This window comes from Salmo salar, chromosome 10, assembly GCF_965601325.2.
Source record: "Salmo salar chromosome 10, fSalSal1, whole genome shotgun sequence".
Classification (NCBI taxonomy): domain Eukaryota; kingdom Metazoa; phylum Chordata; class Actinopteri; order Salmoniformes; family Salmonidae; genus Salmo; species Salmo salar.
The window spans coordinates 88,260,001-88,282,861 of NC_138300.1; the positions used below are offsets into that span (position 1 = coordinate 88,260,001).

At 47.3% G+C, this 22,861-nt stretch overlaps 1 protein-coding gene across 3 annotated transcripts in view; it reads left to right on the plus strand.

The window, feature by feature from the left end:
* The window catches only part of LOC106560867 (zinc finger protein 423), a 138,853-nt gene that overhangs the window by 18,995 nt on the left and 96,997 nt on the right, over positions 1 to 22,861 (plus strand). For 2 of the 3 annotated variants that reach the window (XM_014124251.3, XM_014124254.3), the window contains exons 2-3: positions 5,989 to 6,051; positions 17,307 to 17,513. In XM_014124251.3, the coding sequence (XP_013979726.1) occupies positions 5,989 to 6,051; positions 17,307 to 17,513 (270 nt within the window). The remainder of the gene's footprint in view (positions 1 to 5,988; positions 6,052 to 17,306; positions 17,514 to 22,861) is intronic. The other variant, XM_014124252.3, reaches the window with a different exon arrangement.

Here is a 22,861-nt window from a genome sequence, read left to right on the forward strand (position 1 = left end):
AGGGTGCAGGGTGATGTTGTGGTAAGGGGGTATGGGAGGGTGCAGGATGATGTAGTGGGTGTTGTGGTAAGGTGGTATGGGAGGGTGCAGGGTGATGTTGTGGTAAGGGGGTATGGGAGGGTGCAGGATGATGTAGTGGGTGTTGTGGTAAGGGGGTATGGGAGGGTGCAGGATGATGTTGTGGTATGGGAGGGTGCAGGGTGATGCAGTGTGGTGGGTGTTGTGGCAAGGGGGTATGGGAGGGTGCAGGGCTGAGGCGGTGGGCCTGTGGATCCAGTAAGAGTTCATGTTAATGAAGGGGTCTGGCTCAGGCTCTAGCAGGGCTCTGCTCTGGGCTGTAACAAACTGCTGCTGCTTGCCGGGTAGGCTCCCAGGGTGTAGGGCTGCAGTTTTGTTCTTAAAGAAATGCATACACACACTCTAGTATCACACACACACACACACACACACACACACACACACACACACACACACACACACACACACACACACACACACACACACACACACACACACACTAGTACACATACATACACACACAGGCCTGTACACTCACACACACTATCGGATGCATTTAAAAAATTCATACAATCACACGTGCTCTGTACAACACACACACACACACACACTCATGGACCTGCAAATAGGGGGCTGCTAATGGCTTCCAGTGGGAGATAGGGAGAGCAAGGTTTTATCCCTTAAGTGTAGAAGACTTAATCAGACAGAATGGCCGGGGGCCAGCAGCAGGCCTGTGCAGCCCGCCCCTCCTGGCCAGGGGAGCGGCTCCACACACATTAGGTATTCTGTGTCTACCTCTCCTGCAGACGGCTGCAGTGGAGCTGGGCCCAGGTGAGATCGCTCTCTGGTTAGGTCTGCAGAGCTCTCACTCACACACACACTTTACATGTCCTTCTGTTAGTGTTCATTATCCAATCTGCATAAAGTAGCAGCCTTTCGTCTCTCTATCCTTTCTTTCTATATGTGTCTAGCACTAGCCCTGTGTTCTACAGTGTATTAACAGAAGGTCTAGCTCAGCGTTTCCCAAACTCTGTCCTTGGACCCCAAGGGGTGCACGTTTTTGCCCTAGCGCTACACAGCTGATTCAACTCATCAACTAGACATCAAGCTTTGATCATTTGAATCAGCTGTGTAGTGTTAGGGTAAAAACCAAAACATGCACCCCTTTGGGTCTGAGGACAGAGTTTGGGAAACGCTGGTCTAGGATATGGCTGCAGACTCAGGCTGTCTTTACTGCCTGTACCTGAGCAGTCTCTTTGTCAATGCAAGGCCCTCCCTGGGGTAGACCGGAGCACAGTTGTTTGTGTGTGTTTGGGGTTGAATGAAGAGGCTGAGTGAGGTAGGTTCTTTGTCTGATCGGGGGTCTGGTCTGGTGTGTTCTCCGAGGTCCCTCGCACCTTGTTTGCGTTCTGTGGAGGAGCATACGCACCATTCCTTGGATAAATAAAAGGGCTCGTTTAGAAAGGGCTCATTTAGAAAGGGCGCGTTTGGGACACAGCGCTGTTCTCCCATCCCCCTTATGGGCACAGGGGCTTTTTGTCGGGTAAATTCACGCTCGCTGTTTGTGAGGTCGTTGAGAGTGGTCTCGTTTGATCTCTACCCTCGTGCTGTTCGCTGCTACGCTGATTGCTGTGTTGCCGACAGCAACGCTACCCCAGCTACATTCACTGGTGTGTCATGATGTTACAGCTTAACAGGGCCCAGAAATGCAAATAGCAGCACACGCTCCCACCGCCAGAGCAGCAATTAACAGAGGAATTTCAATAATATAGAAATAAATTGTGTCAAGGATTGGGTCGAGCTTTGTTTTTTTCAATCTCTTAAATAATAGTTTAAAGAGGGAGGGAGTAGGAGAGGAGCCTGCCCCTGCGATGCTGCTAGACACAGTGTGCTCCCTCTGGGAGCTAGGAGTTGTTGACCCTTCTCTACCTGGCTCAGATACTCTGGTTAACATGCAGGTGTTTAGTTAACCCTTCTCTACCTGGCTCAGATACTCTGGTTAACATGCAGGTGTTTAGTTAACCCTTCTCTACCTGGCTCAGATACTCTGGTTAACATGCAGGTGTTTAGTTAACCCTTCTCTACCTGGCTCAGATACTCTGGTTAACATGCAGGTGTTTAGTTAACCCTTCTCTACCTGGCTCACATACTCTGGTTAACATGCAGGTGTTTAGTTAACCCTTCTCTACCTGGCTCACATACTCTGGTTAACATGTAGGTGTTTAGTTAACCCTTCTCTACCTGGCTCAGATACTCTGGTTAACATGCAGGTGTTTAGTTAACCCTTCTCTACCTGGCTCACATACTCTGGTTAACATGCAGGTGTTTAGTTAACCCTTCTCTACCTGGCTCACATACTCTGGTTAACATGCAGGTGTTTAGTTAACCCTTCTCTACCTGGCTCAGATACTCTGGTTAACATTCAGGTGTTTAGTTAACCCTTCTCTACCTGGCTCACATACTCTGGTTAACATGCAGGTGTTTAGTTAACCCTTCTCTACCTGGCTCACATACTCTGGTTAACATGCAGGTGTTTAGTTAACCCTTCTCTACCTGGCTCAGATACTCTGGTTAACATGCAGGTGTTTAGTTAACCATTCTCTACCTGGCTCACATACTCTGGTTAACATGCAGGTGTTTAGTTAACCATTCTCTACCTGGCTCAGATACTCTGGTTAACATGCAGGTGTTTAGTTAACCATTCTCTACCTGGCTCACATACTCTCAGTATAATACTGACAGGTGTTAAGAGATGGTAGGGGACTGTTATAGTGGAACGGTCAGGGAGGAACACCAATACTGAGTACACCCAGTCTGTAACTTAGGTTCTGATTTGCGGAAATGGTCCCAGTTGGTGAAAGAGGGGCTGAACCACACCTCAGTGGTGTGTGGACTGGGAGGGGAGGAGGGCAAACGGGGATCCCATTCTTGTTGTTGAGTTCTAGGTATCGGTTTCCCATTTCTCTCACAGCCCCGGTGTGTGTTTTGGCAAAGGCTGGTCAGTGTAAGTAGGAAACAGAGGGTATCCAAGGTAACTTACTGAAACATGTTGGATTCATTAGACCCCCCGTTCCTCACAGGGCTGTTTTACTGTAGGTTAATGATGATGTCACAGAGCTTCTGAGGGAATTTAAAAACAGGGGAGGGACCTACTGTATATAAAGTAGTACTCTGCATATACTTCCCCTACCTTACATTCTTTCTCTGCTACATACTCCCACTCTCTCTGCCTCTGTTTAGCAGTCTCCCTCTCCACTACTCTCTCTCTCTCTCTCTACCTCCCGCTGGCTTCAGGGTTCACATGAACAGTGCTCTGTACACATGGGACGCAGGCAGGGGGAGGACATCTGGAAATAAATAAATATATCCTCTCTGCTAATGAAGACGAGCAATTCCCCACGGTCACGCTTTTATTAGAATGGTGTTTTTATATCTTTCTAATGATCGTTATCTTTATCTCCCCATTCTCTTTTTCTTTCTCTCTGTCTGTTTCTCTTGCTTTGTTTGGCTGCCTGGTGATCGTGGTGTGAGGTCTGTCTCTATCCTCCGCGGGCTGTTTTCAGTGTATGTTTCTGGTCATGTGGGCTAGGTCTCGCCCGCAGGACCAATCTCTCCGGGAAACATCTGTATCCCGTCCTGTGTCCACATCTCAAGGGCCAAGCCCCAAACCCCGGTCCGTCAGCACTGGCATTCCCCTCCTTTTCCCCGTCCCTTACCTCTCCATCGCAACAAGACGGTGTATGGTTCAGTGTATAGTGTGAGCATCTGCATTGCCTCTGAACTCTATCCCAATGATTGCCTTCTGCATTCTCAAATGTAGTGGAATGGAATCTATGGAATCTAAATAAAGGTTAGAAAACATAATCTAGCAACATTTGGAGATAAATCATTCCAGGAAAGCCCAGACCAATCAATAGGTGTCTGTAATCTCCCCCATCTCTAAATGAGGTTTTTAAAGCTGGTAATGATCCTGTCTGCTTCCATCAGAGATGGACGGTTTTTCTGCATCACACCCAGTGCACTATAGCTCTGTGTGGGAGGCTGGTGCCTGGTAGTGTCCCGAGCTTCACTTGTTTTAGCTGGGGAGCTGTGTGTACAGTTGTGTGTGTGTGGATGGGGTTGCTGTGTGCTGTTGCCTGCAGGTTAGCTGAGTGCAGTAGTACTGGGTAGTTGTGTTTGTAGAAAGAACCATCTCACCTCCTCTACCCTGCTCTGCTCTCCTCTCTGCCTGACTACACTTTAATATTCCCCCTCTAATGAAGCGCTAAATGGAGGATGAGGGGAGCCCTGATTGGGTGTAATTTAGTGCTTTTCCTCCTCTGCTGGGAAAGCAGTGTCTAGGAATGAACAGGTCCACTGCAGGCTAGACCTATTTAAAGAAGATCAACTGACTGTAGACTTTGACCGCCGTTTGTATTGGATCTAGCATGTGTTATGACACAGTGGGGTTTAGACTGTGTCCTCGTTCCTAAGAAAATGCCTCATTGGGCGTGACAAATTACCATTTTTTTCCCCAAATAGTATAATTCCTGTATATGACAGTCCAAATAGTGCCTTGAATCCCTCCCGAGCACCTGATGTATGAGCCATGGGCTGCAGACAACACCTGGAGTTCACTAAATGTCCTCTAGGAGGATCTAAGAGCAGTCTGGGCCCGTACCGACTACAGTCCTAATGGTACCTTGGTCCAGATCCAGCCCACAGTTTCCCCCAAACACGCCTGAAGAATGATCTCTCCTCACCCAGAGAGAGGTAACTCTGAGTCTTCAGTACTATGGGAATACTCTATGAATGGTGAAAAGGTACTACTGAGAGACACTGCTCAAGCTGAAGCGCTGCCATTTGGCAGCTCAGACTCTCTCTCTCGACAGAGTCCTGGCTAGCTCAGGGAAGAGAAAGAGAAATAGTGAGAGATGGAGAGATGGAGAGAGATGTTATGGTGCAGGACCAGAGTTGACCCTAGTCTTCCAGGGGCTTGGGAGCCTGCTGGGTTTTAGCTCTAGGCCATCAGCAACAAGGCCAGTCCTCTTGGAGTCTGGCCGACACACTGGTCCCAGCTCTGGATATCTGGATCGCACTCATGAAATGAACATGGAATGGTTGAAGAATGGAAAACAGGGTCTGTTGCCCTTGGCTTTGTTGGGGAATATGAAATACAGTGTTACTGGTCTGGTGTGGAGTCCACTCTGACCACCCTGCTGAGTTCTGCCTGGACAGACCAAGAGCATGATGGGAAAATGGACTGGCCACTGCATGGTCCAATCTGCACACTCAGACCATTAAGAGGAGTGTGTTATTTTTTCTGGAATGGGTCTGTTAGTATTTTGGTGTGGAATAAGCTTTTTATTTTCCCTCAACTTTATTTAAACTTAGGTGGGGAATTCACACATGAACAAAAAAAAACTCAGTGTCTACGTACTAGCTCTGGGACTTTTTTACCACCTCCTCTCGCTAATAAAGAAAACAGTTTTGATTCATGTCAGGTTGTTTTCGTGGCTTCTACTAACTGTTGTTGGCCCATACCCTGGGCCATGGGGTTGAGGGGAAGGAGGGGGTGGGGTCCTCATTGTTTCCTGACTACTGCCATTTCCTGTTTGTGTGCCACTGGCGCTTCCTTCCTCTGCAGTGCCCAGGAAAACCTTCATCACACCTTCCTGTTCTGATCTGGTTGCTGTTGTTACATATCTCACACCTCTGAAATTAGGACATCAAAACAAGGAGAACACATTCCCAGTTTCTCAGGGTAGACAGACAGGGAGAGGGGACCTTTGATGTTTTCTCCCACCCAACCACCCTGCTAATGAATGATTGAACACTTGTTTTGAGGTCTACCTTTTGTGTTTTTAAGGCATTGTCATGTAGATTAAGATAAACCACCAAATTATGTAGTCCTACAGATACTGTATGTATTTCTAAGCATCCCTCTCTTTTGTCTTTCTCTCCTTCTTCTCTCTCTCCCCCTCCCTCTAGCAGTAGAAGAAGGCGAGTCATCGGAGTTTGCAGGGAACTGGGATTCATCGTCCGTCCAAACAGGTATCCGCTTTGTTATTCAGAAGTGTGCAGCCTGCCAGGCAGCTGTCAGATCTGCAACACAGATTAGATTCTATATGTCACATTCCAGGTCCACCGCCAGACTACCCACTGAATCAGAATCTTTAATATATATAATATCAATTCCATATGGCCCAGAATGTTCTGCTCCGAGGGAGAGGGGGGTGAGAGAGGGAGATATGGCGTGAGGGAGAGAGAGCTTTTCACAGGACGCTGATGTCCAGGCCTGCATGTTAGAGCAGACAGGACTCTGGGGCTCCAGCAGTCTCACATCCTGTTTGAGGTTTTGGTGGTAAAGTAGCTGCACTGATTCAACGCCCCTGTCCTCCCTCCCTCCCAGCCTGCTTTATCCAGCTATTCACATAGGGCCTATAGCACAGCAGTGGGATGGGTTCCTGATGGGCCCAAATAGCGTCATGGTGAATGCAATCAAGATCATTTGTTAAGGATTCCATTTGATTAAAGCATGGCACCCACTTCAATGTTCTTTACATGCAGTGCAGACCCATAGTCACACCCATGGAGTCACTGGTATGGCTGTACCTGGAGATGATGCAGCAGCTTAATGGACCCATTACAGAACACGGTATGAGGATGGTGACTGACTGATTATGGTGGCATGTTGGCCTCTAGTCTTTGAGTCAGCCCAACATTAGGAAGGAGAATATTTATTATGTTATTTTACAGCAGTGAGAGATAAGAGAGCTGAATGTTCTTTATCTAAACGGTGCTCTCTCTCTCTGCCCTCCTTCTCTCCCTCCCTCACTCTGTCGGTTCTTCTGGGAGGGGGAATTGGAAAGTGAGGCCCCGAGGGTGTGATGAGGCAGGGGCTTCTGGTGTGGGGGGGGGGGGTGCTGACTGAGGTCCTGGGTGGCTGGAAAGTGCTTTATGTGTGAGATACAGCAGGAAGGGGAGTCCCAGTGCTCTCACTAGCTCTGCTCTCTTCCTCCCTGCTGCTTCTCTTCACCTCTTCCCTCCACACACACACACACACAATCTCTCTCTATCATTCTCTCTCTTGTGTTTGTTTGTGCTCCTGTGTTCAGGCTCAGGGGGGCTGCCCGCCATTTCTTATTTAAAAATCTAAAAAACCTTCCTTCCTTTTATTCCCTGGGAGATGATGTCGACAAGGACACTGGCAGGCTTTTGCTGGTATTAAATCAAAATATTTTTCCCCCTTCCGTTCTCTGGAAAATGTGTGTTGAGTTTGGAAAGAGCAGCGGGGGGGGGGGGGGGGGGGCGCTATGGTTGAGGGACGAGCACCCCCCACCCCCGAGGACTTCAGAGGGCCCCTTCGCTCTGTCCCACAGGAGGTGCCTGCCTACCCCCTCCTCTCCACATCCCACCCTCCACCCCAGCCTCCTTGAGACAGAAAAACAACACATCCCTCCCTGGCCCAGAGGGGGAGAAACGGAAAAGAGAAAAGACAGAAAATGAGCCAGGTCTGACACTGTAGACCGAGAGAGGGAGAGGGTGGAAAGCATGGAGAGGACGAGTGAGATGGAGTGAGGGAGCGAGAGAGGGGGGGGGGGGGGACAGAGAGTGAGTTTTTGGAGAGTAGTACAGACGTTTGTCATTTCTGTGGAAGGAGGAGGGGCCGTCAGTGGTGATGTTTTAATAAGTGCCACCAGAGCTGTGATGTTCAGCCTTGTTTTGCTGGCTTCCTGTTGGAAAGACCCTCCTGCTTCACTGTCTGATAGAGAACACCAGGGTTAAGCACACAACACATGCTCAAATCAAATTGTATTTGTCACATACTTCATAACAACAGATGTGGACTAACAATGAAATGCTTACAGGCCCTTCCCAACAATGCAGAGAGAAAAACATGGAGAAATAATAGAAAAGTAATAACGGGTAATAATAAATACACAATGTGTATCCCTGTGGCTCAGTTGGTAGAGCATGGTGTTTGCAATGGTGGTTGCAATGCCAGGGTTGTGGGTTCGATTCCCACGGGGGGCCGGTATGCATTCACTAATGTAAGTCGCTCTGGATAAGAGCGTCTGCTAAATGACTGAAAATGTAAATGTGAAAAACAATGATTAGCGATAACTTGGCTATATACACGCTATGCTACAGGCAGAATTTTGCGAGGTGACGGTTTCTCCATGACCTCTTAAATACACAATCAATGCAGACACATACACTGCACCCTGTCCATGTGGACTGTGATTCATGGTGGAAAAAGTAGTCTCATATCCCTGAGCAAAGGGCCGATAAGGGGCTGTAATGGAGCTGAATTAGATTATTTCATTCATTTCCTCCCACAGCCATTGGCTGGCCGTTGCATCAGCGACACCAATGAGAAGGGCTTTTTTCCCCCCCGGCCCTGCCATTACACCATTGGGCTGTGGGTGTTGTCTGTGACCTCACTACTGAACAGTATGGTGTTCTCGCTATAGGAACAGAGTGGTGTTCTCGCTATAGGAACAGAGTGGTGTTCTCGCTATAGGAACAGAGTGGTGTTCTCGCTATAGGAACAGAGTGGTGTTCTCGCTATAGGAACAGAGTGGTGTTCTCGCTATAGGAACAGAGTGGTGTTCTCGCTATAGGAACAGAGTGGTGTTCTCGCTATAGGAACAGAGTGGTGTTCTCGCTATAGGAACAGAGTGGTGTTCTCGCTATAGGAACAGAGTGGTGTTCTCGCTATAGGAACAGAGTGGTGTTCTCGCTATAGGAACAGAGTGGTGTTCTCGCTATAGGAACAGAGTGGTGTTCTCGCTATAGGAACAGAGTGGTGTTCTCGCTATAGGAACAGAGTGGTGTTCTCGCTATAGGAACAGAGTGGTGTTCTCGCTATAGGAACAGAGTGGTGGTTCTCGCTATAGGAACAGTGTGGTGTTCTCGCTATAGGAACAGAGTGGTGTAAGGACAGTGCAGCAGACAGAGATGCTAAATGAGATGCTAAGCTAACATTATAGGCATCAAAGGCATAAGCATCACAACACATGCACACATTTTTAGAAGTAGAAAGTTTCCAGAAAGACTATTATTATTGAAAACATATCAGACTTCCAATCCAACAGTCAGGGATTCAATTAGTTTAAAAAAATCACGTGTACTGTAATTTGGAGGATGTTTACACATTAGTTTGAAAGTTTTGTGCGTTGTTTGTGTGTTATGTCTGTGTATTTGTTGGGTTATAGTGTGTGTGTGTTGTTTTGATTCCAGGATGTCCCTTTAACAGTGTGTGTTGGATCACTCCACTGTCTCTCTCTCTCTGCAAAGTGAGATGTCAGTCAGTCTCGTGGCTGTGCACGCTTTTAGTCCCCTCCGGGCTCCAACCTGAGTGTGCGCCAGCCGTCCGGGGGAAAGAATGTACTGGTTTTATTTTCCCCCTTGAAGGGAGGAGAGGAGGGAGGAGCAAGAGGAGGAGGAGAAGAAGATATTACAAGGGGCAGACTGAGACACAGGAGGACGACCCTCCTTTCTGTCCTCGCTAACTAATGTATGGACATCTTGATGATGTAGACTAGAGGACAGTTTGAAAAAGAGGACACGTGTCTCTCTCTCTCTCTCTCTCTCGTTCTCTCATTTGTCTCCCTCTTCCTTTTTTTTCTCTCTCTCTCTCCATCTCCCTATATAAACCTCTGGAGGTCCATAATATATTTTTTAATTTCCCCAAGGCAACGACAGGAAAACAGTTTTAATGTGCGAGGAGGAGGTGTGTGCTAGCGTGTGTGTGAAGCCACGGGCTGGAACAGGTGATGGCATTGGTGAGCAGCTGTCAGGCTGTTTGTGTGTGATTTAATTCGCTCCCTTCCATGACACTCCTTTTGGTTTTCATCAGCCTCTCTGGGTGGAGGGGCTGGTGTTGGGTGCTGCGCTCCCCTGCCTCACTGCCTCTCTGGGGGGGGGGGGGGGATGGGGGAGAGACACACTGAGCCTGGTACACAGTGCTTCTGCTGGCTCCCTGGGGGGAGCCCTGTATTTTGAAAACACAGTCGGCAGAGGACAGGGGAGCTGTAGAGAGGCCTGCTTTAAATAGGTCCCCCTGTTTACTGGGAGAAGGAGAGGGCTCCCCAGAGAGACGGGGGGCGATGCGGCTGCGTCCGGCTGCACCTGCTCAGCCTGTGTCTGTATGTTCCAGACTCCAGACCTTTTGTTAGTACCCATACTGGACGCACCTGACAGCGGACGTGAAGCCTAGAGGCCAGTTCAGGAGGATCACAGATTCATACAACACTGTACAAATGGTAAATAACCTTTTCTCACACTGTAAACCCAGTGACCCTCCCATAGTGATCAGCAGTGGCTATTTTAAGGGCACAAAGTGTTACATTTTTTCCTGAACAGTGAGAGCCACAGGCCTTGGTCACTCAGAATATTCCACACATGTTTTTTTCACTCAATTAATAGTTTTGACCTTGCTGAAACATTTACCAGGCATAGTGAATACAATGGTACAGTTGAAGTCGGAAGTTTACATAGACTTCAGCCAAGACCTCAAGGAAAAAATGTAGACCTCCACATGTCTGGATCATCCTTGGGAGCAATTTCCAAACACCTGAAGGTACCACGTTCATCTGTACAAACAATAGTACGCAAGTATAAACACCATGGAACTACGCAGCCGTCATACCGCTCAGGAAGGAGACTGTCTCCTAGAGATGAACGTACTTTGGTGCGAGAAGTGCAAATCAATCCCAGAACAACAGCAAAGGACCTTGTGAAGATGCTGGAGGAAACAGGTGCAAAAGTGTCTATATCCACAGTAAAACGAGTCCTATATCGACATAACCTGAAAGGCCGCTCAGCAAGGAAGAAGCCACTGCTCCAAAACCGCCATAAAAAAAGCCAGACTACGGTTTGCAACTGCACATGGGGACAAAGATTGTACTTTTTCGAGAAATGTCCTCTGGTCTGATGAAACAAAAATAGAACTGTTTGGCGATAATGACCATCGTTATGTTTGGTTGGAAAAAGGGGGAGGCTTGCAAGCCGAAGAACACCATCCCAACCGTGAAGCACGGGGGTGGCAGCATCATGTTGTGGGGGTGCTTTGCTGCAGGAGGGACTGGTGCACTTCACAAAATCGATGGCATCATGAGGGAGGAAAATGTTGTGGATATATTGAAGCAACATCTCAAGACATCAGTCAGGAAGTTAAAGCTTGGTCGCAAATGGGTCTTCCAAATGGACATTGACCCCAAGCATACTTCCAAAGTTGTGGCAAAATGGCCTAAGGACAAGGAAGTCAAGGTATTGGAGTGGCCATCATAAAGCCCTGACCTCAATCCTATAGAAAATGTGTCGGCAGAACTGAAAAAGCGTGTGTGAGCAAGGACTACAAACCTGACTCAGTTACACCAGCTCTGTCAGGAGGAATGGGCCAAAATTCACTCAACTTATTGTGGAAAGCTTGTGGAAGGCTACCCAAAACATTTGACCCAAGTTAAACAATTTAAAGGCAATGCTACCAAATACTAATTGAGTGTAATGTAAACTTTGACCCACTGGGAGTGTGAGGAAAGAAATAAAAGCTGAAATAAATCATTCTCTCTACTATTATTTTGACATTTCACATTCTTAAAATAAAGTGGTGATCCTAACTGACCTAAGACAGGGAATTTTTACTAGGATTAAATGTCAAGAATTGTGAAAAACTGAGTTTAAATGTATTTGGCTAAGGTGTATGTAAACTTCCGACTTCAACTAATTACCCCACCAGGCCTGTTTTTCTTACTGTCTATGTGCTGTACCTGACTCATGTTCTCAGTAAAGTGGAGCATTCCTTCTGAATCCCCTCTCAAACATACTGTAACAGTAAAGTGGAGCATTCCTTCTGAATCCCCTCTCAAACATACTGTAACAGTAACGTGGAGCATTCCTTCTGAATCCCCTCTCAAACATACTGTAACAGTAAAGTGGAGCATTCCTTCTGAATCCCCTCTCAAACATACTCCGCTAGAGCTATTTGCAGTCCATCCATGTTATACTTCACTTGGCTGCCGCCGGTTGGTTTGAGTGTTTGTGTGCTTGTACTCTTGTTGTTTTTTTTATAAAAACACTGGCTTTGTGGAACTTGGAGCTCGTATTTTTCTAACTCCCAGGCAGGCTGGATAGTGATGGCGGTGGAGTGGTGTACCGGGCCGTGTTTGGGCGACCCAGGGCCGGGTGTCCTGCATATTTACGCCTCTCTTAGCGCAAGTGTGTCCCAAACAGGCCTCCGTCCTGGCTCACAGCACTGCTCCAACACCTAGTCCTGATTCTGTGCTCAAACCGCTCATACAGTTTATTCTCCTCACTCACTCACTCACTCACTCACTCACTCACTCACTCACTCACTCACTCACTCACTCACTCACTCACTCACTCACTCACTCACTCACTCACTCACTCACTGTCTCTGAGGACTCCATTAAAGTGTCTGTATTCCGTTTGCGGTATGCCTGTATTCTCCCTCTGTGTACAGTACGATCAAGTCTCACTTCCGTTGCGTGCCCACTGTATGAGTAATAGGAAACTGCTCTGCCTCCAGAGGTCAGGACATTGGGACTAGAACTAACCAGGGGGATTGTAACAAGCTTCACTTTAAATGTCAAAACTCAAAAAGGCACTTAATGTAGGTTTTGGTTCTACGCATTTTGAGTGGAGGGGAGGGAGCATCTCTGAACATTCCCAGACATTTCACTAGTATTTCAGTTCAGCTGGTGTTTATTCCAAGTCAAATAATATTTGTTAAGCTGATTATAAGAGGTGAGGGTAGATCTCTTTACTTGCCCACAGATCCATCCCCCTCCGTGTACCTCTAAGATGGTGATCGCTGTACTCTGGTGGTGCAGTGAGGGAGGGAGAAAGAGAGACTCTCTGTCTTTGCTGTTGCCTTTGTCTTGTCATGTCTCCCCCGTCGCATGCCTGGCGGTGTCCATTAAGCCCACATCGCCCAGCTCCTAATTATTTCCAAATCTCACGTTGGAGCTTTGCACCGTTAAAACAGGAGGAAAAAAACATATCAACCTAACGAGCGGTAATTAGCGGGTCCCAGCAAGGCGGGGCTCTCCTCTGCAACACCACTGCTCTGTGGATTCTGTTAATTCACTTCTCTTCATCTAATTACCCCACACAAACATGTCTGTTTGCCTTTCCTCTGAGAGGGAGCAAGAGCGGTAGAGGGGCATTATCTACAAACATTAGACACCCTACTCCCTCTCATAAACACACACACACACACACTATCTATGAGGCTTAATCAGCAGATATGAAAAGTGTGACCTTATTCATAAGGAAATAATTAGTTTAATAAAATCTGAAAGTACACTTGCCAATGAGCGAATGATTACTCTCAGCATACTGTATCTCCATAGCATTAAAGCGAATTGAAATAAAAACAATTACTGATTATTACAGTATATTGTAAGGGTTTTACTTTGAGCACAACCTGCTGGTATGCAGTGATTCCTTTCCCCTCTACAACCAGGAAGTGCCAGTCCAGTTGTAGATGTTAAGGGGAAGGGTTAAGATGACCGTCCTATCATTACTGTAGGACCATGTTCTCACCATGTTAACTCCACTGGTCTCTTAAATGTACACCTCTTCTCCAAGTGTTTCTCCACTTTCCCCCTCTTCTTCTCTTTCTCACCTTCACCCCATCTGTCCCAGGTGATTTTTTTGGAGGGGGATATATGGAGATTGTACATTTTCTCTCTGAATTCTTAGATTTGTCCTACCTGTTTCTTCAAGTTCACGATGTGTGTCTGAGTGCGCCCCAGACCTGGGTTAAAATACATGTGTATCTGGTATTTCTTTTCGGGCCCGTGATTGGTTCTGACTGGCTAAGGCCCCTCCCCCCTCCGGGCTCCAATTACTGTTGGCTGTAGTCATACGCCACTAACACCAGTGTTGTTTTCAAATACATAGCCCAAAATAAGTATGTGAATAGTCGGCTAAATTGTATTTGACAGTATTTTTAAATACTTATTTCAAATAGTATTTTCAAATACCTAGGCTAAATGCATGGGAGTGTATTTGAGTCAATGTATTTTAAATACTTTCCAAGTTTATTTCCAAATACATTTTACATTTAACTACTTGTCTTTCAAATAAAAACTTACTTCCAAAGTATGTAAAAGTAATTGAGATATTTGAAATAGTATTTGAACGCAAGTCTGGTGCGTGTTTGTGTATGTGAGTTAATTTTATCTGACTGCGTGTGTATGTAAATGTATGTGCGTGTGTACTATGTGTTTGTGTAAATGTGTGTGTGTTTTGGTTGGCCTCTTGGCGTGGTGACGGTCTGTGACTCAGAGATAATGGCTCTCCGCAGAGTGGGGGACAGGAGCTCCAGCTGGCACAGGGAGACATGACGTGTGCTGCTGGGATTGCTGCTGCACGCCACGCAGACCCTGCCTGTGTCCCCAACACTCCCCCACCCCTGGAAGCCCCAGGCCCTCATTAAGTGTTCCTACTCTGGATGGGAGACCGGGGAGGGGGCCAGCCAGGAGTGGACTATTAAATGAGTGATAAAACAAACATATGAAAGCAAAAGTAGAGGAGGAGAGGGGGTATAGGATAATGTAATGGGGTCCGTTAAAACTGTCTTTGTGAGGGTAAAATTTGTTGTTGGGTAGGTATTGTTGTTTTATGCAGACAGTGGTCAGGAGCATTGAGTTTAAACGGCACGTATTTTAAGATGAAACGCATCAATCATCTCCACAACTATCTTGTCAGAATACTCTCTGGCAACTGCCATGCCTGCCTAACAGAGAAAGGTGTTTGACCTACGACCTTATTGACCTCACACAGACATGTCATTTGTGTTTGCTACATGATATCTAGGAACATTATTGTTTACTATTCGCAGAGGAAAACTGGCCACTAGCAGTGCTGTCATTAACCATTGACAGAGCACTGTGCAGCATTAGCTCTCCAACCTAGCAGACAGGTAGGCAGAAAGCAGGCTGTCTCGATGAGAAATATGGCCCCTCAGAATATATCTGGGGGCATAAAGAGGCCTTGTTCATCTGAATGGCCATTTAGAAATCATAAGTCTCCTTGGACACCACTACCAACGTAAGCCCTCATTTCATTTCGGTTTCCTCCCCTCAAATTGAATTATGTTTGAAAACAGTCTGCGCGTCTCAAACGACTCTGCAGAGCCTTATTAGTAATGACCTCAGCACACATTACGGCACATCTAGGTGTGTGTGCGTCTGGTTGGGTAATATTGTAGTGTATTTTGTCTTTGCCTGTGAGGGCAGTGTTGCTGTGTGGATGATGACATTCAACTATAGGACTTTATCTTAGATATGGTGCCGATGTTAGACTTTGCAACTGTGTAGTAGTGTTTAGCTGTACACCCTCTCCTATCTATCCATTGTGAGTCCTATTACAGTGGTGTGGTCTAAACCAGGTAAAGAAGCCAGCTCACTTTGTTTAAGTTGACTAGTATCCGTCACCTCTACCGAAAAACGAATCTCCGCCAATCAGGACCATTATCCTCTCATCTCCTCCCTCCAGATAAATAGTGTGCTCTGTGTTCATCAGGGCCACTGCTGGAGCTGCAGTGGGTACAGCTGGGGAGCGCACCACCACCGTATCAATCTTCCCCAGTAGCAGGCACATCCAGGGAGGCCTAATGACGGAGGCAGTAGCACTGTGTAGCAGGCCTCTAAATGAAGTTTGCTCCGGACCCCCCTCCTGAGACCCCCTCCTCCATCAGAGATTTGAAAGGCTTACTGGAGGGGAGGGGGGCTGCTGCAGAGTGGGGGTGGTGGGGGGCTGAGGAGGGGTTGCTGGATGGCATGGGGTGCCCCCCCCCCCCCCCCACCAAACACCCTCCCAACCGTGCCAGGCACTCTCATCCTCTCCTCTTCCTCCTGCCGAGCCCCATCCATCTCCCTGAGCCCTGTGGAGAAGAGGGAAGGAGAGAGGGGGAAAAGAGGAGGAGGAGGAGAGGTGGAGAGGGGAAGAGCAAGGTCCCATCTGGCTCCTCCCTTGTTGTCATGGTAGCCGGTTGTGCTGGCATGTACTGGAGTTGGCAGTACCCATACCTCTGGCGTGAGGGCACCTGGGGGAATGACGGTGTGTGTGTGTGTGCACATGCATGTATTAATGTTAGTTTGATTGTGCATTCATGTGTGTGCATGTGTTTGACTGCTAATATGCATTTCCTCTGTCATGGATGAAAGATTGTTTAAGGCGCATATCAATGAATATGTGGTTATGTTCATGTTTAGATGTGTATATGTAGTCTGTGTGTAAGGTGCCTGTTTCTTTGTGACTGCGGTGTAGGACTGTGTCCGTGTAGCATCAGTTAGGGGCCACTCTCCTCCCTGTCCAGACGGTGCTCTCACCACTGGACAGATGGCCATAACCCTCCCTCCCACTCCTTTCCCCCCTAAATGCTCCATTCATCCCTCCATCCATTCATCCCACCATCCACCCTCCGCATTGCTCACCCGAGAGGACGAGTGTGGAATTAGAGCACCTCCACACCCAGTCTCTATCTCCCTGATCCAGCCCAGACTCTCTCTCTTTCTCCCTACCAACCTACCTACCTAAAACCTAAGTTGTGCTGTGGGGCTGGGGTCATGGGCCAGAGCCCATTACCAGCAGCAGAATGGCGGGCAGGCAGAGCACTGGGCACTGCCAAATCAAAGCTGTGGAGTACAGGAATGGCCTCCTCCTGCTCTCCTCTGATTGCACAAGTCCACCATGATTAGACAGGATGTGGAGCCTTAGGGAGCCAGCCAGCAAAACCACCCCCACTCCCTCTCCATCTCTCTTTACCACCCTCCTCTTCTGCACTGATATTCTCCATCTCTCTTTCTTTCTATCTGTCCCTTTCCCTCCCTCCCTCCTCAGTCTCCAGTGCAGTCCTTTTGGAACAGAGCGTTTAATGTGATAATAAGGTGTGAAAATGGAGCCACAATGGTGGAGGGAGGATTGTGGAGGCCCATTTTTCCACTGGTCCTCCTCTCTGCATGCCATGAGTGGCAGCGTGGGCACACAGGCTGGCATGAGCCATCTCCCTCCAGAGCCCTGAGTCCTTATACACCCTCTAATGCCACCTCGCATATACCCTCCATTAGAGAGCACACACAGGTCATGTGACCAGGGACATCTTTAGAATGAGATGGACTTGAAATAGTGCTTGTCCCAGTCAATTACTGGTACAAATGGACTCAATCAAAAAATAATCTATGACCTCTGACCAATCTCCAGTAGATCAGTAGTTCTGTATGAGTCACATGCTGGTACTCAGTTTCCCTGTCTCTGTGTTTTTGTCCCAGATGTCCCTGCTGCGTTGGACCGTGAGGCAGCGAGGAAGGAGCGGCGTGCAGCCCTAGAGGATGGGGACCACAGTGTCACCAGCCATGACGACCGCATTGGGGATGATGACCTGGACGATGAGTCCATCTTCACCTGCGACAACTGCCAGCAGGACTTTGAGTGTCTGGCGAAGCTGACTGACCACCGCACCAACCACTGCCCCGCAGGTAAGACATCATACCCACACTGAAATGAATACACTACACTGCAGGTAAGATACACACAGGGTGGGCTACATCCACAAACACTGGGTTCTTTTGGGGCCAGGGGACTCGGGTCGTTACCACCTTTCAATTCAATCAATCCAATACCTTGTAGTATTTAAAGCTACATTATGTAACGTTTTGGGTGACCCAACCAAATTCACATAGAAATGTGACTTATAGATCTGTCATTCACATAGAAATCAAGTCTAAGAAGAAAGGTAGATCTGTTCTATGTACGCTATTTCTATGCTTCCCGTTCTTACATTTTACTTTCTGTTTTGTACACCAGCTTCAATCCGCTGAAAATACAAACATTTTTGTTATGGAAAATATATTTCACAGCGGTTTAAATGGTACAATGATTCTCTACACTATACTTGGTTGTTTTGTCACAAAATGAAATTGGGCGAACTACAGTACCAGTCAAAGGTTTTGACACACCTACTCATTTAAGGGTTTTTCTTTTTGTACTATTTTCTACATTGTAGAATAATAGTGAAGACATCAAAACTATGAAATAACATATATGGAATCATGTAGTAACCAAGAAAGTGTTAAACAAATCACAATATATTTTAGATTCTTCAAAGTAGCCACCCTTTGCGACAGCTTTGCACACTCTTGGCACTCTCTCAACCAGCTTCACCTGGAATGCTTTTCCTACAGTCTTGAAGGAGTTCCCACATGCTGAGCACTTGTTGGCTGCTTTTCCTTCAGTCTGCGTTCCAACTCATCCCAAACCATCTCAATTGGGTTGAGGTCAGGTGATTGTGGAGGCCAGGTCATCTGATGCAGCACTCCATCACTCTCTTTCTTGGGAAAATCGCCCTTGCACAGCCTGGAGGTGTGTTGGGTCATTGTCCTGTTGAAAAACAAATGATAGTCCCACTAAGCCCGCACCAGATGGGATGGCGTATTGCTGCGGTAGCCATGCTGGTTGTGTGCCTTGAATTCTAAATAAATCACTGAGTGTCACCAGCAAAGCACCTCCACACCATCACACCTCCTCCTCCATGCTTCACGGTGGGAACGGAGGTCATCCATTCACCTACTCTGCGTCTCAAAAAGACATGGCGTTTGGAACCAAAAATCTCAAATTTGGACTCATCAGACCAAAGGACAGATTTCCACCAATCTAATGTCCACTGCTTGTGTGTCTTGGCCCATGCAAGTCTCTTCTTCTTATTGGTGTCCTTTAGTAGTGGTTTCTTTGCAGCAATTCAACCATGAAGGTCTTATCCACACAGTCTCCTTTGAACAGTTGATGCTGAGATGTGTCTGTTACTTGAACTCTATGAAGCATTTATTTGGGCTGCAATTTCTGAGGCTGGTAACTCTAATGAACTTATCCTCTGCAGCAGAGGTAACTCTGGGTCTTCCTTTCCTGTGCCGGTCCTCATGAGAGCCAGTTTCATCATAGCGCTTGATGGTTTTTGCGACTGCGCTTGAAGAAATGTTCAAAGTTCTTGACATTTTCCAGATTGACTGGCCTTCATGTCTTTAAAGTAATGATGGACTGTTGTTTCTCTTTGCTTATTTGAGCTGTTCTTGCCATAATATGGACTTAGCCCTATTTGGTAAAACACCATCTTCTGAATACCACCCCTACCTTGTCACAACACTCCTGATTGGCTCAAATCCATTAAGAAGGAAAATAATTCCACAAATTAACTTTTTACAAAGCACACCTGTTAATTGAAATGCATTCCAGGGGACTACCTCATGAAGTTGGTTGAGAGAATGCAAGAGTGCAAAGCTGTCATCAATGCAAAGGGTGGCTACTTTGAAGAACCTCAAATATGAAATCTATTTTGATTTAACACTTTTTTCTTCTTTTTTTCCTTTTTTGTGATGTCTTCACTATTATTCTGCAATGTATAAAATATATTTTTATTTTGGCTACTTCGTGATTCCATAGAAAATAGTAGAAAATAGTAAAAATAAAGAAAAACCCTTGAATGAGTAGGTGTGTCCAAACCTTTTACTGGTACTGTGTAAGAATTGTAATAACCAGGAAATGGCAGAGAAATGTCTTCATAGTGCATCTTTAAATGGTAGCATATCAATTAACTTTTTCCGCATAGTCATTATATTTTTGAATTGTAGGAAATGTGTAAATGCTGGGTGGACTCCCATCACGGGTAGCTAAAGGCCTGCAGTTTTCAGAATAAGGAGGTGTGTGAGTACATACACATTGCTACGATAGACTGGATTGAATCGGGCCCTGTGTCTGTGTCCTTATGTGACTGTCTGACTGGGTTTGTTTTGGTATGTATATCCAGTGTTGTACCTTTTGACCCATCTCAGTTTCATTCCATTCAGACCTTGGAGTACTAGAGGTTTGTAGACTAAACAAGTGAGATATGTGAGCGCATTTACATTTGATATTTCACTTCAAGCCTTAGACACGTGATTGGATCTGACTGGCTAAGGGCCCCCCCCCCCCCCCCCCCGGGCTCCTATTGCTGTTGGCTGTAGTCATACGCCACGAACACCAGTGTTGTTTAGTGTTCCTAAGGGACAGACTTGTTTTAAAGCTAACACAGGTCACACAATAGGAGTTATTAGGAGCGTTGGAATTAATGGAAGGCTCAAGGGCGCCCTGCAGGGGCATCTGGTTCCAGATTAATCAAGGCTCCTTAATGACCGCAAAAACGATCGACAGAGCCACTCAAGCTCCTAACATAACAGCCCTTAGCGCGATTTTGTGTGTGTGTGCATTTGATAGGGGAGGGGGAGTCATGTTGGGGACTATGGGGGGCTTAGTGTGAGTTCAGACAGGGAGAGGGAGCATGGCCTGAGCTCACACAGGGTAGGTGTATGACTATAAGTGACCCAGGGGTTGGTTGGACATTAGATACTTAACGTTTACGTGTTGTGTTGCGTACACCCTAATGCTGAACGACACTGGATGACCCAGAACTGAGACGTGTCTCACACTGATGTTCCTCTTTGGCGACTCCCTCCCTCCCTCCCTTCCTCCGCCTGTCAGAGTGAAGGCTGGGAGATGTGATTTCAGCTCAGAGTCAAGGGAGAACTACATGTTGCTGAGTGAAGAGAGTGGAAGAAAAGAAAGAAATGAAATAAAACATACGGTCCCCAGGGAGTGAGTGGTGGAGATTGCAGAATAATCCCAGGCTTCGACTGGTGGCTGGTATTCCCCCCGGACCTCAGCTTTAATATTATTATTGAAAAGAACGGTAAATTAAAAAACATTCACTGACGAATCCTTTTAAGTTCTCTGTGGCACCCCTGGGATTTTGCCTTGTGCTGCCTCCGTCCCTCTATCTGTTGGGGATAAACACACGCCACCACTCTGTGTGTGTGTGTGTGTGTGTGTGCTTACACATGCTTACTTGATTAGGGATTCACAGAATCGGAGGCCATCTTGGTATGGGTGGTAGTCAGAGCTGGGAGGCCATCTTGGTATGGGTGGTAGTCAGAGCTGGGAGGCCATCTTGGTATGGGTTGTAGTCAGAGCTGGGAGGCCATCTTGGTATGGGTGGTAGTCAGAGCTGGGAGGCCATCTTGGTATGGGTGGTAGTCAGAGCTGGGAGGCCATCTTGGTATGGGTGGTAGTCAGAGCTGGGAGGCCATCTTGGTATGGGTGGTAGTCAGAGCTGGGAGGCCATCTTGGTATGGGTGGTAATCAGAGCTGGGAGGCCATCTTGTGGGATGGCAGTAGACTAGAGGATGGGTCCCAGGTGTTTAGACAAGTGGCAGGTAATTCAGCCACTCGGCAGCAGGTTCATAAAGTGGCTCCATTAATTTCCTATTACTCTGAGTACATGTGAGTCTGGGAGGCCATACTGTCTGCAGGGGGACTGAGCACAGGCATAATGGTCTGGGAGGCCATAGTGTCTGCAGGGGGACTGAGCACAGGCATAATGCCATGGAGTAATTCCATTCCATGGCTGACATAAGCCAGCGTGACCGGTGAATTTCACCTGGAATCCTGTAATATCCCCCTGCGTGCTGCATGCTGGTCTTTCACTCCATGGCCCACACAGACCTGCTCTGCCTGGGCGTATCCGAGAGAAGCAGTAACTCTAGACTGGGTCTTTGTATCGGGGCTGTGCAGCTGTGTTGGTAGGGGCCTGGTGGGCCAGAGCTTTGTTTGGGCAGCCTGTTGAGCTGAAGGGCTGCTCTGCTCCCTCCACCGCCTCACCCAAAACCCCCTTTTCAACACGTGGTTTCTCTGCCTGTCCCCTCCACCCTCTGAGCCCTAATGGGGTAATAGTCTCCCCTGATCTGACCCCTGTCTCTTTCTCGTGCGCTCTCTCTCTCATCTTTTTCAGCTAATAAGAGTCCCAACAGGCCACATTAGATTTTATGTTTTAGTTTTCATCCCTGAAATGTTTTTATGACCAATAGGCCACCCAGTGTACAGAAGCCCTGTGATCAGCCAGACTATGAGCTGCTCTTAGCATACTCTGGCTGCCAGTCCAGTCTAGTCTAGTCCGGGGATGGGCCTTTATAGAGGAAAACTCACTGCAATACATCCTTCCTCCTGCTGCTGTTGACTCTGCTGGAGAGGCCATGTTTGTGTTAGCTGTGTGGAAGCGGTGTGTTTGTGTTAGCTGTGTGGAAGCGGTGTGTTTGTGTTAGCTGTGTGGAAGCGGTGTGTTTGTGTTAGCTGTGTGGAAGCGGTGTGTTTTGTGTTAGCTGTGTGGAAGCGGTGTGTTTGTGTTAGCTGTGTGGAAGCGGTGTGTTTGTGTTAGCTGTGTGGAAGCGGTGTGTTTGTGTTAGCTGTGTGGAAGCGGTGTGTTTGTTAGCTGTGTGGAAGCGGTGTGTTTGTGTTAGCTGTGTGGAAGCGGTGTGTTTTGTGTTAGCTGTGTGGAAGCGGTGTGTTTTGTGTTAGCTGTGTGGAAGCGGTGTGTTTTGTGTTAGCTGTGTGGAAGCGGTGTGTTTTGTGTTAGCTGTGTGGAAGCGGTGTGTTTTGTGTTAGCTGTGTGGAAGCGGTGTGTTTTGTGTTAGCTGTGTGGAAGCGGTGTGTTTTGTGTTAGCTGTGTGGAAGCGGTGTGTTTTGTGTTAGCTGTGTGGAAGCGGTGTGTTTTGTGTTAGCTGTGTGGAAGCGGTGTGTTTTGTGTTAGCTGTGTGGAAGCGGTGTGTTTGTGTTAGCTGTGTGGAAGCGGTGTGTTTTGTGTTAGCTGTGTGGAAGCGGTGTGTTTTGTGTTAGCTGTGTGGAAGCGGTGTGTTTTGTGTTAGCTGTGTGGAAGCGGTGTGTTTTGTGTTAGCTGTGTGGAAGCGGTGTGTTTTGTGTTAGCTGTGTGGAAGCGGTGTGTTTTGTGTTAGCTGTGTGGAAGCGG